At 38.8% G+C, this 16428-nt stretch overlaps 1 protein-coding gene across 14 annotated transcripts in view; it reads left to right on the top strand.

Moving 5' to 3' along the window:
• Positions 1-2966: 2966 nt before the first annotated feature.
• LOC136312586 (zinc finger protein 420) overlaps positions 2967-16428 on the top strand; it is a 37296-nt gene continuing 23834 nt past the window's right edge. Inside the window, exons 1-5 of one of the 14 annotated variants that reach the window (XM_066242147.1) lie at positions 2967-2982; positions 4822-4873; positions 7608-7763; positions 9864-9951; positions 14588-14714. In XM_066242147.1, coding sequence (XP_066098244.1) covers positions 9943-9951; positions 14588-14714 — 136 coding nt within the window. In that variant the 5' untranslated portion in view covers positions 2967-2982; positions 4822-4873; positions 7608-7763; positions 9864-9942. The other 13 variants (XM_066242148.1, XM_066242144.1, XM_066242146.1 and 10 more) reach the window with 13 other exon arrangements.

The following is a 16428-nucleotide window of genomic DNA, read 5'->3' as shown; positions in this document are numbered from 1 at the left end:
GAAAACCCTAATTCACATAAATAGAATGTTGAAAATTGTAATAAAATATTCCAAGCTTTTTTAAGATATTGCCACATATTCTTCCTTTATAGAAATCCAAAAGGCTTCAAGAGATAATTCCTTATGTTTTATCATCAATCCAAATCCCCCACCATACATATCATATTAACTTTACATCAAACAAAGGATAGAAGAAACTTGCCTCCAGTCTTTCTGGGAAACATGGGAGGGGGTAGTGTAAACAATCCAGCACCACAGCTTAACAGCCTTTTGCAACCTAATCAGGCAAGTGAGGTGGGGGGTTGGGCAGACTGTCTGCTTACAGCCAATTCCCCATACCTCTGTCCCCCAAAAATCTAAACTCCAAAAACCGTGTTGGTTTTTTGGTCCCCAACAGACACATATTTCTCTGGAATACCATAGGGCGCACCTGGAAATCTTCTAGGGTGCACCAACACCCTGGTGCACACTTTGAGAACCCCTGCCTCAGAGTATTCCTTTCTCTGTGCAGTCTTTGTAAGGGGCATGTTTTCCTTGATTCTGTCTGCTTCTACACAGTCTACACAGTTTAGGTTCCTTGGCTCACTTTCTTGCTCCAGAATCTTCAAAGTCTCCATTTTCTTTTGAATTTTAAAATTTAAGTTTAAATAAATGAATAATGTTTTCCTAGTGAAGAAAGAAAAAGAGATTATCAGCAAAGCTTAAAGTCCCCTTTGTCACTTTTCCCTCCTCTCTTCTCTCCCCAAAGGCTATCATTGACAGAAGTTTGATGTGTATCCCTTCATAAAAGATATATATATATATTTTTTTGCATTTTTCTGAAGCTGGAAACAGGGAGAGACAGTCAGACAGACTCCCGCATGCGCCCGACCGGGATCCACCCGGCACGCCCACCAGGGGTGAAGCTCTGCCCACCAGGGGGCGATGCTCTGCCCATCCTGGGCGTCGCCATGTTGCGACCCTCCTGGGTGTCGCCATGTTGCGACCAGAGCCACTCTAGCGCCTGGGGCAGAGGCCACAGAGCCATCCCCAGCGCCCGGGGCCATCTTTGCTCCAATGGAGCCTTGGCTGCGGGAGGGGAAGAGAGAGACAGAGAGGAAGGCGCGGCGGAGGGGTGGAGAAGCAAATGGACGCTTCTCCCATGTGCCCTGGCCGGAAATCGAACCCTGGTCCTCCGCACGCTAGGCCGACGCTCTACCGCTGAGCCAACCGGTCAGGGCTCATAAAAGATATTATTATATTTTTATATTAAATATATCACACAGTATGCTAAAAAAAAAGTCTTTCTCGGCTCCTGCAGTCTGTATTTCTAATGGTCTTAACCTTTTTGGGTCAAAGTATTTCTTTGTGAATCTGATAAAACTGCCTATACTTTCTCTAAAAAAAAAAAATCACATTATCTACACATATAAAATGTCACAAGTTTAATATACAATAAGAAGCCCATCCCTATGGAATCTATTCGCCTCAGGTTAACAATTCTGTTTTTCCCTTTTAAACAATAGCCTCTTTTTTTTCTTGCAAGCAGTCATCACAATTCAAAATCCAAGAGATAACCCAGAATCAAGTAGATGTGGCTTCAGATCAAGGCTTGCTGTCTGATTTGAAACTAGATGTGTCACCTCTAAAAAATCCCAAATCTAAATCTCTCATGAATACTCTAAGAAAAGTCTTGTTCCAGTTTGACACTAAGACAGTGCAATCTGACCATCTTTATTTCACATAGGTATACTGAATCATGCACACAAGTTCATTCATTAAACAGTCCTGGTCATCAAACTTGCCATTCCAGTCACATTACTAGGAGATCAAAGTATTTGGTATAGGGTCCTGCAAGTCAGAGCAGGTTTTATTAATTTTCCCCCCTAGAGGATTTATGGAATTATAACTCTTCTCTGTGCCAGAATTTCAAAAAGTCTGTGATTATTTATACTTTTTTAAATGGCCCTGAGGTCTTAAAGTGAAGACAAGTTTAGGCTTGCAAACCAATCATACATCCTTAAGTTCCTTTCTCTTTGTGAGCCAAGGTTTTCTCATCAGAAAATGGGGACAAGGGTTTGACCTGAAATTTAGAAAATCTGACTAATGCTGACTCTGCTAAAATTCACTCTTCTTATGTATAAACATATTATTATTTAATAAATCAATGGCCTCTTGACCTTACCCAACAATGTCGCAATAGCGGAAAAGAATGGATGCCTACTTTAGGGGGCTGTGGCAGAGGAAAAAGCAGTTTCCCTAGAACTGATTTTGAAATCATCTTTCTTTCTTTTTATTTATTTATTTATTTTTATATTTTTTGTTTTTATTAATTTTAATAGGGTGACATTCAGGGTACATATGTTCAGAGAAAACATCTCCAGGTTATTTTGACATTTGATTATATTGCATACCCCTCATCTTTCTTTTTTTAAAAAGTTTATTTTGTAGTCTTCCAACAAAAAAATCATTTATTTTCCAGATAAATTGATAACCTTTTCCAGATAAAATTAACGTTAAAAGAATAAATAACTCAGCATCCTTTGTTTTTTTTTTCAATCACACAATGCTCTTTTGCTAGTCGAACTCCTACAGACACGCGGAAATACAGGCACTAGAAAAGCACATTTAGGTAAACAAATCACCAGTCGTGCAGCCACACTCAATTATGGACACAAAACAAACCACAATAGCAGAGGTCCTTTCTATTGTGCCAGGCAATCCCACAGTTATAAAAATGTCATTACCACGCGGCTTCAAGTACGGATCACTGCACAGCCAACAGCACGTAGAATCACACACAGGTAGAAACGCAGCTGGCCACAGAGGGAGTCAGGTCACCTGACATCTCGCGTTGTTTCACACACACACTCATACACCAAAGGGCCTGGTGAGGCGTGCAAAGGGTCTCATTGCTAGTCCGAGGCTGCGGCCGGTCCCCGCCCAGCTCCAGCCCCGCCCCTGCACCTGCCGGGTCAGCCAGTCCCACCTTCTCCTGACCGGGTAAGACTCTGGGGCTACAAGGCGCGGGTCTCGGGCCCCAGCCGCGTCAGCCGCAGCCGCGGCCGGGGGCACCAGACGCCAGCGTCCCGAGCGCGGCGGGCCCTGCCGGAGATCTCGGCCGAGGCCCGTGGCGCACGCCGCTTCTGGCAGCAGGCTTCGGGAGCCCCGCTAGGTGAACGGTGTGGTGTCTCCTGCCGTCCTGGCCTGCCGGCCACAGCCTTCCCGGTGTTGGACTACATTTCCCAAAGCCACCGGGTTCCGAACGCGGCTTCATTTCCGTTTGTGTGCGTGATCTGAGAGCCTCGCGTGGGGAGAGAGTGTTATCTGCGGAAGACCGGGGGCCGGCCCTGGTGGCGCCCGCGAAGCCGAGCTCGCCCAGGACCCCGAGCGCCAGACCCTGGACCCTGCTGTTTAAGTGGCGGAAATGCTCGGAGGCAGCGGCGCTGGAGTTGCATGTGTGGCCGCGTCTCCTGCGCATTTGTATTGTGAGAATAGCCTGACTAGTGTTGATGGGCGTGCGCGACTGTGGTTTTGTGTTTGTGTGAGTGTGAGTTATTTGTGACTGAGGGTTTGATAGTACTGCTCTGACTGGGGTTGCTGTGTGACTGAGGAGTGCGACGGTGCCGTTGCGACATGGTGTTTAGCTGTTCTTTTGTCATTTTGACTTTGTGTATGTGACTGAATCGTGGGTATTACTGGGTTTTGCCTGCGACTTTGAGGTGTTTTAAGTGTTGTTATGACACAGTGTTTGTGACTAGTTGTTTCCTTGACCTGGTACTCGGTAGTGTTTTTCTGACTGTCATTCTGACTGTGCTATGTTGTGGGACTGGGTGTGTCCGTGCCGTTTTTTGTGTGACTGTAAAGCGAGTAAAAGGGGTGCTGTGAAAAGATGTTTTTGGCCGTTGTGTGCCCCGGACAGGGTGCCTGGATGTGCTTGAGTGTATTTCTGTGTATGATTGGATTTTCTTTACAACTCGATTTTCTTTAAGATAGTCTGAAAATGTAGCATTAATGTGGTGAATGTGAGTCTGGCTGTGTGACTGTGGAAATGTGATTGTGTCCTTTTGTGTCTTCTTTTGTATATTTTATAGTCCATCTATTTGAGAGTTTAGTGGGGGCCAGAGTTAAAATTGTGTTCCAGTATTTCTGGGGTAGACTCTTCGTATGGATCCTGAGTCCCACTTGGCTTTGTCTTGCCTTTGGCCACTTGACTGCTTTCTCTTCTGGCCACAGTGACATCTCTCCTTTCTGTCATTCACACATGGCCTGTATTGATTGCTTTGTTTCTGTATCCTTCCTTAATTCACCCTGGAATTGTACTTGTAGATTCCCTACTGCTTTCTGGTGCCCTCTCACCTTATAGCCTAGGGTATTGGGTGCAAGAGGTGACCGAAAGGAAGTCAGAAATTTGAGCCTATGAGTGAAGAATACATGACTTATTTCTAATCTACAGACCTGGTCTTGAGATGAGAATTTTGGAGCTAATAGCACCTTAAAGAAAGGCCACTTGTAAATATAATGGTGTTCCAGAATAGGAAAGCTTTCAGAGTGTGCTGTAGAAGGCAAGCCACACACTTATGAACCTGTAACACTCCTCTGTAGGAGTCCGTCTCCAGTGGACAACTTTGAGTCCAGAAATAAATTCTAGCCCAAGACAGCTGTGATCTTTTTTCTGAAACAGAAGGTGGATAACTGTTCTGGTCGCCTTCTGACCTCCCTCTATGTTAAATGAGGGTTAGATTTGGGTGTGGGAGACAGAAGACGGTATGTTCTAATTTAGAAATATACCCTAGGAAAGGGCTAGTATCTCATAATTCCATTTTCTTTTCCTGAGAGTAGAGCCCAGAGGAGGAAGAAAATGGCTGTTATGCATTCAAAAACAAAGTTCAAGGTGAGTGGATGTTTCTTTCCTCTTTGTTTCCTGAACTGCCTTTGCTTGTTTCAGGACATAGGAATTTTTGTTTCCTCTTTGAAATTTCCTAGCAAAGCCTTTTCAAATAACAGAATGGCAAGGCAGTTTTCTGTAGATTGGTAGCACTGAACATGTGCAGTTAATTGTGATAGATGCGTCCCAGCTGTGGTTAAATTGAAGCAGAATGGATTTCTGACATAGCATTCTGTTTTTAAAACTTAAAAATTTTCAAATGCACATAAAAGTATAAGGAACCACTATATGTGGCTTGCTAAGAATGATCACTTGCCAATCTTATTTCATTTATTCTGCTTTCAGTTCTAAATCTGTTCTAAATTGCCTTTGAATTCTTGTTTGATTTATGGATTATTAGAAATATGTTGGCTTTCAGGTAATTTGAAGAGCTTCCAGAAATCTTTCTGTTGCTGATTTCTAATTTCTTTCAATTGCAGTCAGAGAATATACTTTGTATTACTTGAATTCTTTTAAATTTATTAAGATTTGTTTTATGACTGAGAATGTGTGGTCTATCTTAGTATATATTTAGTACACACTTGAAATGACTACTGTTGTTTTGAGTTCTATAAATGTCAGCTAGCTCATGTGGGTTTATAGTGTTCTCTACCTTTACTGATTATCTGTTGGATTTCTCCTCTTTATAGTTTCTGTCAATTTCTGCTGCATATATTTTGAAGCTCTGTTATTAGCTATATGAATGTTTTAGCCTATATGTCCTAATGATTGATTGACCTCTTTAATTATGAAATAGTATCCTTTATTCAGTAATATTCTTTGCTCTGAATATCTACTTTGTGTGATAATTAATGTAGCCACTCCACTCCTGTTTTTCTTCATTAGAGTTAACATGGTATATCTTTTTCTTTCCTTTTATTTTTAACCTACTTTTGTTCTGATAGTTAAAGTGCATTTCTTGTTGGCAGCATTTAGTTGGATGTTGTGTTTTTATCCAGTTTGACAATAGCTATCTTTTAATTGGAGTATTTATACTATTTATATTTAGTGTGATTATTGATATGGTTTGAGTAAAATCCATCATCTTGACATTTGTCTTATTTACACAATATTTTTTTTCTTCTTTTCCAAGTGAGAGGAGGGGAAATAGAGAGGCAGATTTCTGTATGTGCCTGAACGGGGATCCACCTGGGAACCCTCGTCTGGGGCTGATGCTCTGCTTATCTGGGGCCATGCTTACAATCGAGCTATTTTTTAGTGCCTGAGGTGGAGGCTCCACAAAGCCATCTTCAGCACCCTGGGCCAATGTGCTTGAACCAATCAAGCCATGGCTGTAGGAGGGGAAGAGAGAGAGAGAGAGAGAGAGAGAGAGAGAGAGAAAGAGAAAGAGTAAGAAAGGGAAGGGGAAGGGTAGAAGAGTAGATGGTCACTTCTCTTATGTGCCCTGACCAGGAATTGAACCTGGGACATTCACAAGCCAGGCTGATGCTCTATCACTGAGCCAACCGGCTGGGGCCTGACATTCGTTTTATATTTGTCCCCATCTGTTCTTTATTCTCTTTTCCTTCTTTTCTGACTTTTGGATTGAGAGAGAGTTTCAAAATAACAATACTAATATTTTTATTAACCACATAAATACAGAAAAACAATCAAGACTTTAAGAAGTTCAATAGGATATAATCCACTAGGGCAGTGGTTCTCAACCTTTCTAATGCCGTGACCCCGCAATACAGTTTCTCATGTTGCGGTGACCCCAAACCAAAAAATAATTTTGGTAGCTACTTCAATGATTCGGAATGTAAATACCTGATATGCATTATGTATTCTCATTGCTTTAGGCGACCCCTGTGTTTTGGTCGTTCGACCCCCGCCTGGGTCGTGACCCACAGGTTGAGAACTGCTGCACTAAGGAATCTATAATCAAATTACTTTGATTTTTAAAGTCACCTAATATAGCATCCTCATACAGGTAAACCACCAACTTGAGAGACAAATTTAGACTCATTTGTTTTATCTTGCTTCTACTTTTAGAAATTGTACCCTTCCCCCATTGAATTTTATTTTAAAATTACTTAAAATATTTACATATTTCCAAAATCTAAATTACAGAACAAAGTGAATTCAGAGAATTTTGGTGTCCATTCCGATTCCCTCCACCCTGTTTCCTTCTCCCTATAGATAACTACTTATAATTATCTTTGGTTTATTCTTCTATTTTTCTTTTAAATTATACATATGTTTATATGTTTGTATATGTATATATTTTTATTGTCTTTATTCTTAATTAAAAGGGAGGATTTTATGTACACTGTTCTTTACCTTCCTTTTTTTTCCCCTCACACATTTAATGTATCCCAGAGATCATTCCATTGCAGCCTATAGAAATATCCCACATTCTTTATTCTAGTTACATTTTGTGTGGGTGTTATAGTTTATTCAGCCAGTCTCTTATGAGTGGGCATTTGGATTTTATCTCAGTATTTTGCCATTACATAATGTTTCTATTTCATGAGGTTTCTCTCTGGGACAAATTTCTAGAAATAGACTACTTTTAGTTTATTTTAATGCTTTTGACATAAATCCTACTTAAATCACAACTCGAAGTAATAATAAAATTGGTGCATTTCCTCATTCCCCCCACTGTCCTAACTTTTTCTCCATTACTCTATATTACAATAGAAAAAAAAAATCTTAGAGTTTTTATTGTTAAATATTCTTTTTTTCTTTTTTTTCCTTTCAGGTTCCGAGGCCCGGCCTGGGGCAACTGGGCTGTCACTTGCCTGGCTTTACCCAGGCTGCCGGCAGGGGGCATGAGAGAACCTCTGGGTGATGCATAGCGGGCCCTGCTGAAGAGTAGTTGATGCTGGGCTGGGAAGGATGTTTGTGCAACTTTTTGGTTGGTTGTGGTACTGAGGGCCTAGGCCCCTTTTATTTATTTTTTATTTTTGTAAAATAAGTTTAAAAGATTTTTCAATTAACACTTGACATACAGTATAAGTCTGTTTTGTCTTATTTAATACAGGTACACAGCTTTCTTATGCTTAGTTATTGTGTGGTGTATCTTTCTTCACCATCTTACTTTCAACCTGTCAGTGTTTTTATATTTAAAGTCTGTTTCTTGTAAAGAACATACAGATGGAACTTGCTTTCTTACCTTGTTTTGACATTGTCTCTTTATTGGAATGGTTGGACTATTTATCTTTAAGATAATTAATTGCAACATAGTTTAAGCAGTGGCAGGAATAGAGCATCCATATATGTCTCCTAAGAAGAGCTTGGCACTTAGAGTTTAGTTCATTTAAATGTTTTGTGTTTTCATCTCTGATGAATTTAAAAGGAATTATGATTTTTTAGCTTACCTGAATTATTTTTGGTTGTTAGAGTGGGTACAATGATCTATTGCACCTTTCCAGTATCTGGAAGAAGTATTAATAGAATTTTTAATTATATATCTGTTGAGCACCTATATCAGTGATTCTCTGTAGGAGAAGTGACTCTTCCCAGGGGATGTTTTAGAAATGTTTCTGGATGATTTTGAATGTTAAAATAACTGGGTTGAGGGTGAAGGCTTCTGGCTTTTGAAGGACTAAATCAAGTCATGGATCTAGATCACAGGTTAGACAGCTTCTCTATAAAGTAATAGTAAATAATTTAGGCCTTTTAAAAAATGATTTTATTTATTGTTTTTACAGAGAGAGGAGAAGGGGGGTGGAATGAGAAGTATCAACTCATAGTTGCTTCACTTTAGTTCATTGATTGCTTGTCGTATGTACCTTTACTAGGCAAGCCCAGGGTTTTGAACCCATGAGCTCAGCATTCTAGGTCAAAGCTCTAGCCACTGCATTATCACAGGCCAGGCTAATTTGCCACTGTTCAACTCTGTTACTGTAGTGTGAAAGTAGCCAAAGACAATATATAAAAAAATGAGTGTAGGTGTGTTCCAATAAAGCTTTATTTACAAAAAGAGTTGGTGGGCAGTAGTTTGCCAACTTCTAATCTAGATGTCCTGCAGTGCACAACAAAAAATTGTTCTGTGACCTACAAAATAAGGATCATAGCTGAGAGAAAAAAAATGTGTTAATAATTATGTTGCTCTAGAACCTCTTACAATAAAGCATTTTTGCAGGACTTTTTCAAATTGCTGAATTTATCTATATCAGTATTGCATGGTTTTATTACTAGCTAAATCTTCCAGGAATGCTAGTTTGCTCGAGAAATACTGTACTTCGCTTTATTCAGAAATTTACTGAGATGTCTTTTAAAACAACTTTAAAAAGTCTTGGCACAAATGGACACACTGCTTGTGACGTTTGACGTTTGAATATCACATACTTATAGAAGCCTCCATTTATAGATAATGAATTTCATTTACTGTGCACACATAAACTGCTCATAAAAATTAGAGGATATTTTATTGCTTCATATTAATTTTGAAATATCCCCTAATTCTGCTCACAAAAATTAGGGGATATTTTAACGCTTCATATTTATTTTGGAATATCTCCTAATTTTTGGAGCAGTGTACTGTATTTATATACACACATTTGTACATATACATATATAGCCTTTATTGCAAAATGTCAAATATGAATAAAAATATGTCAGCAATACTTGGTTGAATATTATCATCTTATAAATCTAAATTTGTTCATTTTAAGTACATAGTTATGAACATTTAATTATTTGTGCCTTCAACTGTGGTTATGTATGATCATTAATGTATTGAAATAAAACAGTCATTTTCTCTATTTTTGGCATAATGTGTAAATGTATCATCTATAAATTTCATTTCAGAAATAGTAGAGAAGTTTTTATAAATGTATATTTTTTGACTATAGAGAGCACTTGAGTTTAACAGGAGTAAGAAATCTGCTTAGTGTCTATTTTGGGAATAGTAGCAACAGACAGGAAGAGGGAAGCAACAGAATTAATTCTGACAACTCAGGAGAAGCTGTATGAAAAGCATGGTCTCATGGTTCTGTTCTCTCCTCTCTAGCACTGCCTTTTCCAGACACTGTACTTCTCCAAAATAGGAACCCAGTAGAGGATTAATTGTTTGTAACAGCTATAAAAACATGGCTCAGGTAAATTGGTATTTTCTCCTGTTCTCTTTAGTCACTTTTTTACAGAGTATGCACATGTCTTATTCCTTATTCTGGAAACTTTCTTCCTAACTGACCGTACTCAGAAATGTGCTCCCAAGTTTATTCCATTCTTATAGTGATAGCGCCTTCTCTAAGTTTGTCTTTCCAATTTAACTTATATTCACAAACTTATTCAAAAATCCATTGAGCATCTTGACTAGGAGCACTGACTGATAAAAGCAAATTTCCTGATTTTGTAAGATAGAGAAGGATATTAAGTAGCACCACACATAAGAAAACTTTGATCTTCTCTTCAGACCAAATTTCCTAGTTAGACAAGAAAGGAATTGGTCTTGACTGTGCTCAGTCTCCATAAATGGCAAAGCCCATGCTTTGTGAGTTTAAGATTAGAAATATGACTAAGGAGTAAATACAGAGGGATTCGGGGATATTCCCTGGGAATCCATAATTGATGCCAATAATTTGGATGATTTTGAGATTCAATATTATGTGCTAATCATGAATGTGTAAGTTGGATTAGTTTTTCTACCTTTCTGTTGCTTAAAACAAGAAACAGTTATGTTCCTAAATGGGTAATAATAACAAGAAATATCATTTACATACAATAGCTGTTGAGAATTATATACTCCCCAAAGCAAGAAATGCTTATAAGATTTTTATATAGCCTAAAGTGTTCAAATATGCACACTTATTAAGTCAAGATATATTCATTATATGGAGCAATTCTGCAGCCTATTAAAAATATTCACTAAATTATTGGTAACAAGGAAAATGCTTATAATATAATATTTTGATGTTACAAACCTGAAGTTTCAATAAATTCTTCAATTTATATGATAGAGATTTTATAAGATTTTACAGAAATATTTACCCAATTTTTCTTATTTTTTAAATAATTTTTTCATTTTTCAATTATAGTTGATAGGTAATATTATGTTTGTTTCAGGTGTACAACATACTTTTTTAGACATTTGTATAATATATGAAGCGATCACCCCAATAAAACTAGTACCCATTTGATATCATACATAGTTATTACAATACTTCCTATGCTGTACTTTACATCCCCATGACTATTCTATAACTGTCAATTTGTACTTCTCTATTCTTTTACCTTTTTCACCCAGCATCTTAAGTCCCTCCTATTTGGCAACCTCTATATCAATGAGTCTGTTTCTTTGTATTTTTCTGAAGCTGGAAACGGGGAGAGACAGTCAGACAGACTCCCGCATGCGCCCGACCGGGATCCACCCGGCACGCCCACCAGGGGCGATGCTCTGCCCACCAGGGGGCGATGCTCTGCCCCTCCGGGGCGTCGCTCTGCCGTGACCAGAGCCACTCCAGCGCCTGGGGCAGAGGCCAAGGAGCCATCCCCAGCGCCCGGGCCATCTTTGCTCCAATGGAGCCTTGGCTGCGGGAGGGAAGAGAGAGACAGAGAGGAAGGAGGAGGGGGTGGAGAAGCAAATGGGCACTTCTCCTATGTTCCCTGGCCAGGAATCGAACCTGGGTCCCCCGCACGCCAGGCTGACGCTCTACCGCTGAGCCAACTGGCCAGGGCCAGTGAGTCTGTTTCTATTCTGCTTGTTCATGTATTTTGTTTTTTAGAAATCTTATGACATTTTCTTCTCTGTCTGACTTATTTCACTCAGCACAGTACCCTTTGATTCATCCATGTTGTCGCAGATTGCAAAATTTCATTCTTTTTTATGGCTGAGTCATATTCCATTGTGTATATGCACCATTTCTTCTTTATCAGTTCACCTATTGATGGACACTTAGGCTGCTTCCATATCCTGGCTGTTGTAAATAATGCTGCATTGAGCATATAGATGTATGTGTTTCGGGTTTCTGTGGATAAATACCCAGAAGTGGAATTGCTGGGTGCTTCTTTGTCTCTTATTATAGCCTTTGTTTGAAAGTCTGTTTTGTCTGCTATAAGTATTGCTACCCCAGCTTTTTGTTGTTTCCATTTTTATGAAATATCTTCCAGCCCTTTACTTTTAGTCTGTGTGTGTCTTTCGATCTGACCTGAGTCTTTTGTGGACAGCATATGCAAGGGACTTGTTTATTATACATTTAGCCTTCCTATGTCTTTTGATTGGAGCATTTAATCAATTTGCATTTAAAGTAATTGTTAATAGATATATACTTATTGGTATTTTATTATTTATATATTTTGTCTTTTTTTCTTCTTCTTAAAAAAAACCCTTTAATATTTCTTGTAATACTGGTTTGGTAGTGATGAACTCTAGCATTTTCTTGCCTGGGAAGTTCTTTATCCTCCAATTCTAAATGATATCTTTGCTGGGTAGAGTAATCTTGGTTATAGGTTCTTGCTTTTCATCACTTTAAATATTTTATGCCATTCTTCTGGCCTGTACAGTTTCTGTTGAGAGATCAGCTGACAGTCTTACTGGAGCTCCCTTTTAGGTAAAAGCAGCTTTTCTCTTGCTGCTTTTAAGCTTCTCTCTTTGGAGAACATTTGAGATCCTGCTTCTCAGCAATTGTCATCAGTTTGGCTCATATAAACTCATATAAAATTCTCTAAAAAAAAGAAAAAGAGATTCTCTCTTTGTTTTTAACATTGGAATTTTAATTATGATGTGTCTTGATGTGGGCCTCTTGGAATCCCAAACAAGGGTTTGGGATTCTGTGCTTCCCGGACTTGTGTGTCTTTTTCCTTCATCAGGTTAGGGAAGTTTTCGGTCATTATTTCTTCAAGTAGGTTTTTAATCCCTTGCTCTCCCTCTTCACCTTCTGATACTTCTATGATATGCATGTTGGTATGCTTGATGTTGTCCCAGAGGTCTCTTAAACTATCCTCATTTTTTTGTATTCTTTTTTTTTTCTACTCTAATTGGGTATTTTCTCTACCTTGTCTTCCAAATCACTGATTTAATCCTCTGCTTCATCTAATCTTTGATTTCTGCTAGTGTATTTCTCATGTCAGTTATTATGTTACTCTTTTCTCACTGGCTCTTTTTTATGGTTTCTATGCCCTTTTTTATGTTCTTAAAGTTCTCATTAAGTTTCTTGAGCATTTTATAACCATTGTTTTGAATTCCATATCTGGTAATTTGATTTTCTTTATTTCATTTAGTTCTTTTTCTTGAGCTGTCTCCTGTTCTTTCATTGGGACATGTTTCTTATCTCCCCATTTTGGCTGCCTCTCTGTTTGCTGTGTCTCCCAGTCTTGGTGTGATGGCTTTATGTAGTAGGTGTTCTGTAGGGCCCAATGGGGTAGCTTCTCTTGTCACCTGAGCTGGGCACTCCATGCACGCCCTGTGTGTGGCTGTGTGCACCCTCTTGTTCTAGTTGAGCCTTGGTTGCTGTTGATACATCCATGGGAGGGATTGACTAGCCACAGTTACAGCAAAGGAACTGCAATGCAGAGGCTGACCCTGTGGAGTAGAACTTGCTTCAGCAGGGCTCTGCTGCCCACTCAATTCTTCTCTTTTAGTTCGTCGCTTATGGAGGTGTTTGAGTGGTATTTCAGTGTAGTCTGAAGCTGGCCACTGGGTGTGCTGGCTCTGGGGCTCCCAAGGTCAGCTGCTACCTGTGCCTTACCTGGGGCTACCCAGCTTGAGCTATAAAGTGATCTGCAGATGGCTGTTACTTGTGCTGGGCTTGGAGGTGCCCGGGAGAAGCCAAGGTGTGAACTGAGGCCAGCTGCTGCTAGTGCCTGGTCTGGGACCACTTATCAAGGGGTACATGGCATGCCGAGGCCAAATGCTGCTTGTTTGGAGTTGTGAACCTTTGAGAGAATTTAAGAAAGACCACAACATGAGCCAAGACAGATCGTTTGTTTGGAAAAACCTGGAAGTGATTTGGGTGGCCCTGCAGGTTGGGTGGGGCAGAGTCTCAGGTACTCTTATTTCTTAAAGAATAAGAAAGGGAAACTTTAATTTACTTTTATTTATTTTTTTAAGTGAGAGGATGAGAGATAGTGAGACAGACTCCCACATGTGTCCTGACTAGGATACACCTGACAGCCTCCATCTAGGACTTATGCTCAAATCAACCCAGCTATTTGTAGTGCCTGAGGCAGACGTGCTTGGCCCAACCAAGCTATCCTCAGTGTCCGGGCTTGAACCAATCAAGCCACTGGCTGTGGGAGGGGAAGATTGAGAGTTGGGGAGGTGGAGGGGGAGAGGAGCAGATGGTTGTTTCTCTTGTGTGCCCTGACTGGGGATCAAACCCAGGATGTCCATATGCCGGGCTAATGCTCTATCCAATGAGCCACCAGCCAAGGCTAAAACTTTCATTTATTGAGAATATGATTTACAAGATACATCTTTTACAGAGTGCTTCTATATGCTATTTCTTTTATTTGGGACATTGCATTTTAAAATTAATTTTACTTAATTAACTTTGTTTGAATTAAGATTGTGTTTAATGAGACGTTCTATATTCAGGAAATGTCCACAGCAACAGGAATGAAAAGGAATGTGTTGTCACTTCAGAAGCACCAATTTTTGTAGTGCTTTATTCATATGAGAGGCTTCTTAGCATGTTTGCTCTGTTACCTCCATGGTAAAGAGCTCCCCATCATCTCCCGCTCTATTGAAAGTACATTTCTTTATTTCCACTACCAGTATTATGTTTGTTGTTTCAGAGATTGGTGATGTTCAGGGATGTTGCCATTGACTTCTCTCAAGAAGAGTGGGAATGCCTGGACTTTGCTCAGAGAGATTTATACAGAGATGTGATGTTGGAGAACTATAGTAACTTGGTGTCACTAGGTAAGGATATGTACCTGTAGTATTTTAGGATCTACCTTTGGAATGGCTACCTTCTCTGATATTGTTTCAAGATTGATTTTAAGTAATTACCTGAATTTCTTCTTCTCAAATGAACAGTTTTAAATTACTGGAAGTAGACATAGTTCATAGGACACGTTATCTTGTAGATCCTTTAAATATAATTACCTATCTTCCTTTTGCCTTCCTTCCTATCTTCCTCGATGATCAACGGACAGGTTGTGCATTGTTACAATTTAAATCTGCTAAAGGAGCTTAAATATATATATTTTTAAATAGATGCAGAAATGTATGGTTTTTGTAACAACAGAAGAGCTATTATTTATATAGTAATAGGATGAAACATCATCTTTCATAACAATTCAAGTGAACAGAGTCCAATGCCAAAAATACATTGTCTTATTTGTGTTTTGTAGGTGAATATTACATTTTACAAACTTTGTATTTTACACTGAATGAATATGCCACAACCACATTTTATTAGAAAGTAACTCAAGAAGTACCTGTGATTGTCTAAGATAAAGTTTATTAAAAGAGTCTATATAAATTAAAACTTTAATAAGTGATTTTCCCACCTAAATGATAATTCTATTCTTTAGACTCTTCAAGTCACTGGAATAAACTGTCTCTTGCCCCCTCAGTCCTCTTTCCTCTAAAGGCATTATTAAGTTACTGGTTGATATATCCTCCTGCAGGGCCCAAGTCTTGTGAAAAAAAAATGTCTCCAACTTTAGAAGAAAAGCATGGAGGGACACTTCCTTTTCCCCAGTGACAACCCTTTGATATAAACTTGATGGTCAATTCCTTTTCAGATATATTTGGTATTTAGACTTATTTTGTTATCTCCATTCTTTAAAATGTGTTCATTCACTCAAAATGCATATATTGACAGCCTATTCTGTGCCAAGGACTGTAGTTGACATTGTAGAAGTAATGATCTAGACAAGGTTTTTGTTCTGCTGAAACTTACATTTTTTTAGGAGAAATACAAAATAATTAGGAAGCAAATATATATGTGTACAAGTGTCCATATATATGTACCTATGTACATTTATTCATTTAATAAATATAACAATCACAAGTAGTGATAAACTAAAGAATGATAGCATAGGCAGATAAAAAACTAAATGAGGAGTAGGAGTGGGCTATTTTAGATAAGTAGGCTTTAGAAAAACCTCTCTAATGAGGTAATATTTGAACAAAGAGTCAGACCAGTATGTGGAAGAATAGTATTCCAGGCAGACAAAGTGGTAAGTGTAAAGGGGTTAGGATGGGCATTAACTTGATAGGAGTAACATAAAAACATAATATCTGAAAAGGAGTGAATGGTAAAGTAATAAGATGGGCAATCAAAAAAAAAAAGGAGTTGAAATTTTATTCTCTAAGGTGGTGCCTCTGACTCCTGGCCCAAACAAATGCATTTCTCTCTGGGGGAAAATAAGAGGGTTTTAGAATTCGCACAAATTAAGATGAACAGAAAATGAGCTTACAATGATCATTATACCCACACGGAAGTGGGTTGTAGGTGAATGATAGATAATCTATAGAAACAACAGATACATGGCAAAAGATTTCGCGTTAGAATTATTAGCTATAAACATAAACTATTGGTGAAATGTTTGAAGAAATTAAATCACAAAACGACAAGCAATAGAGATTTCATGAAGGAACAGATTTGAAAGAGAACCAGATAGAA

Source organism: Saccopteryx bilineata, chromosome 9 (assembly GCF_036850765.1).
Source record: "Saccopteryx bilineata isolate mSacBil1 chromosome 9, mSacBil1_pri_phased_curated, whole genome shotgun sequence".
Lineage (NCBI taxonomy): Eukaryota > Metazoa > Chordata > Mammalia > Chiroptera > Emballonuridae > Saccopteryx > Saccopteryx bilineata.
The sequence above is the reverse complement of the archived record's forward strand: the minus strand, read 5'-3'. Positions and strand labels throughout refer to the sequence as shown.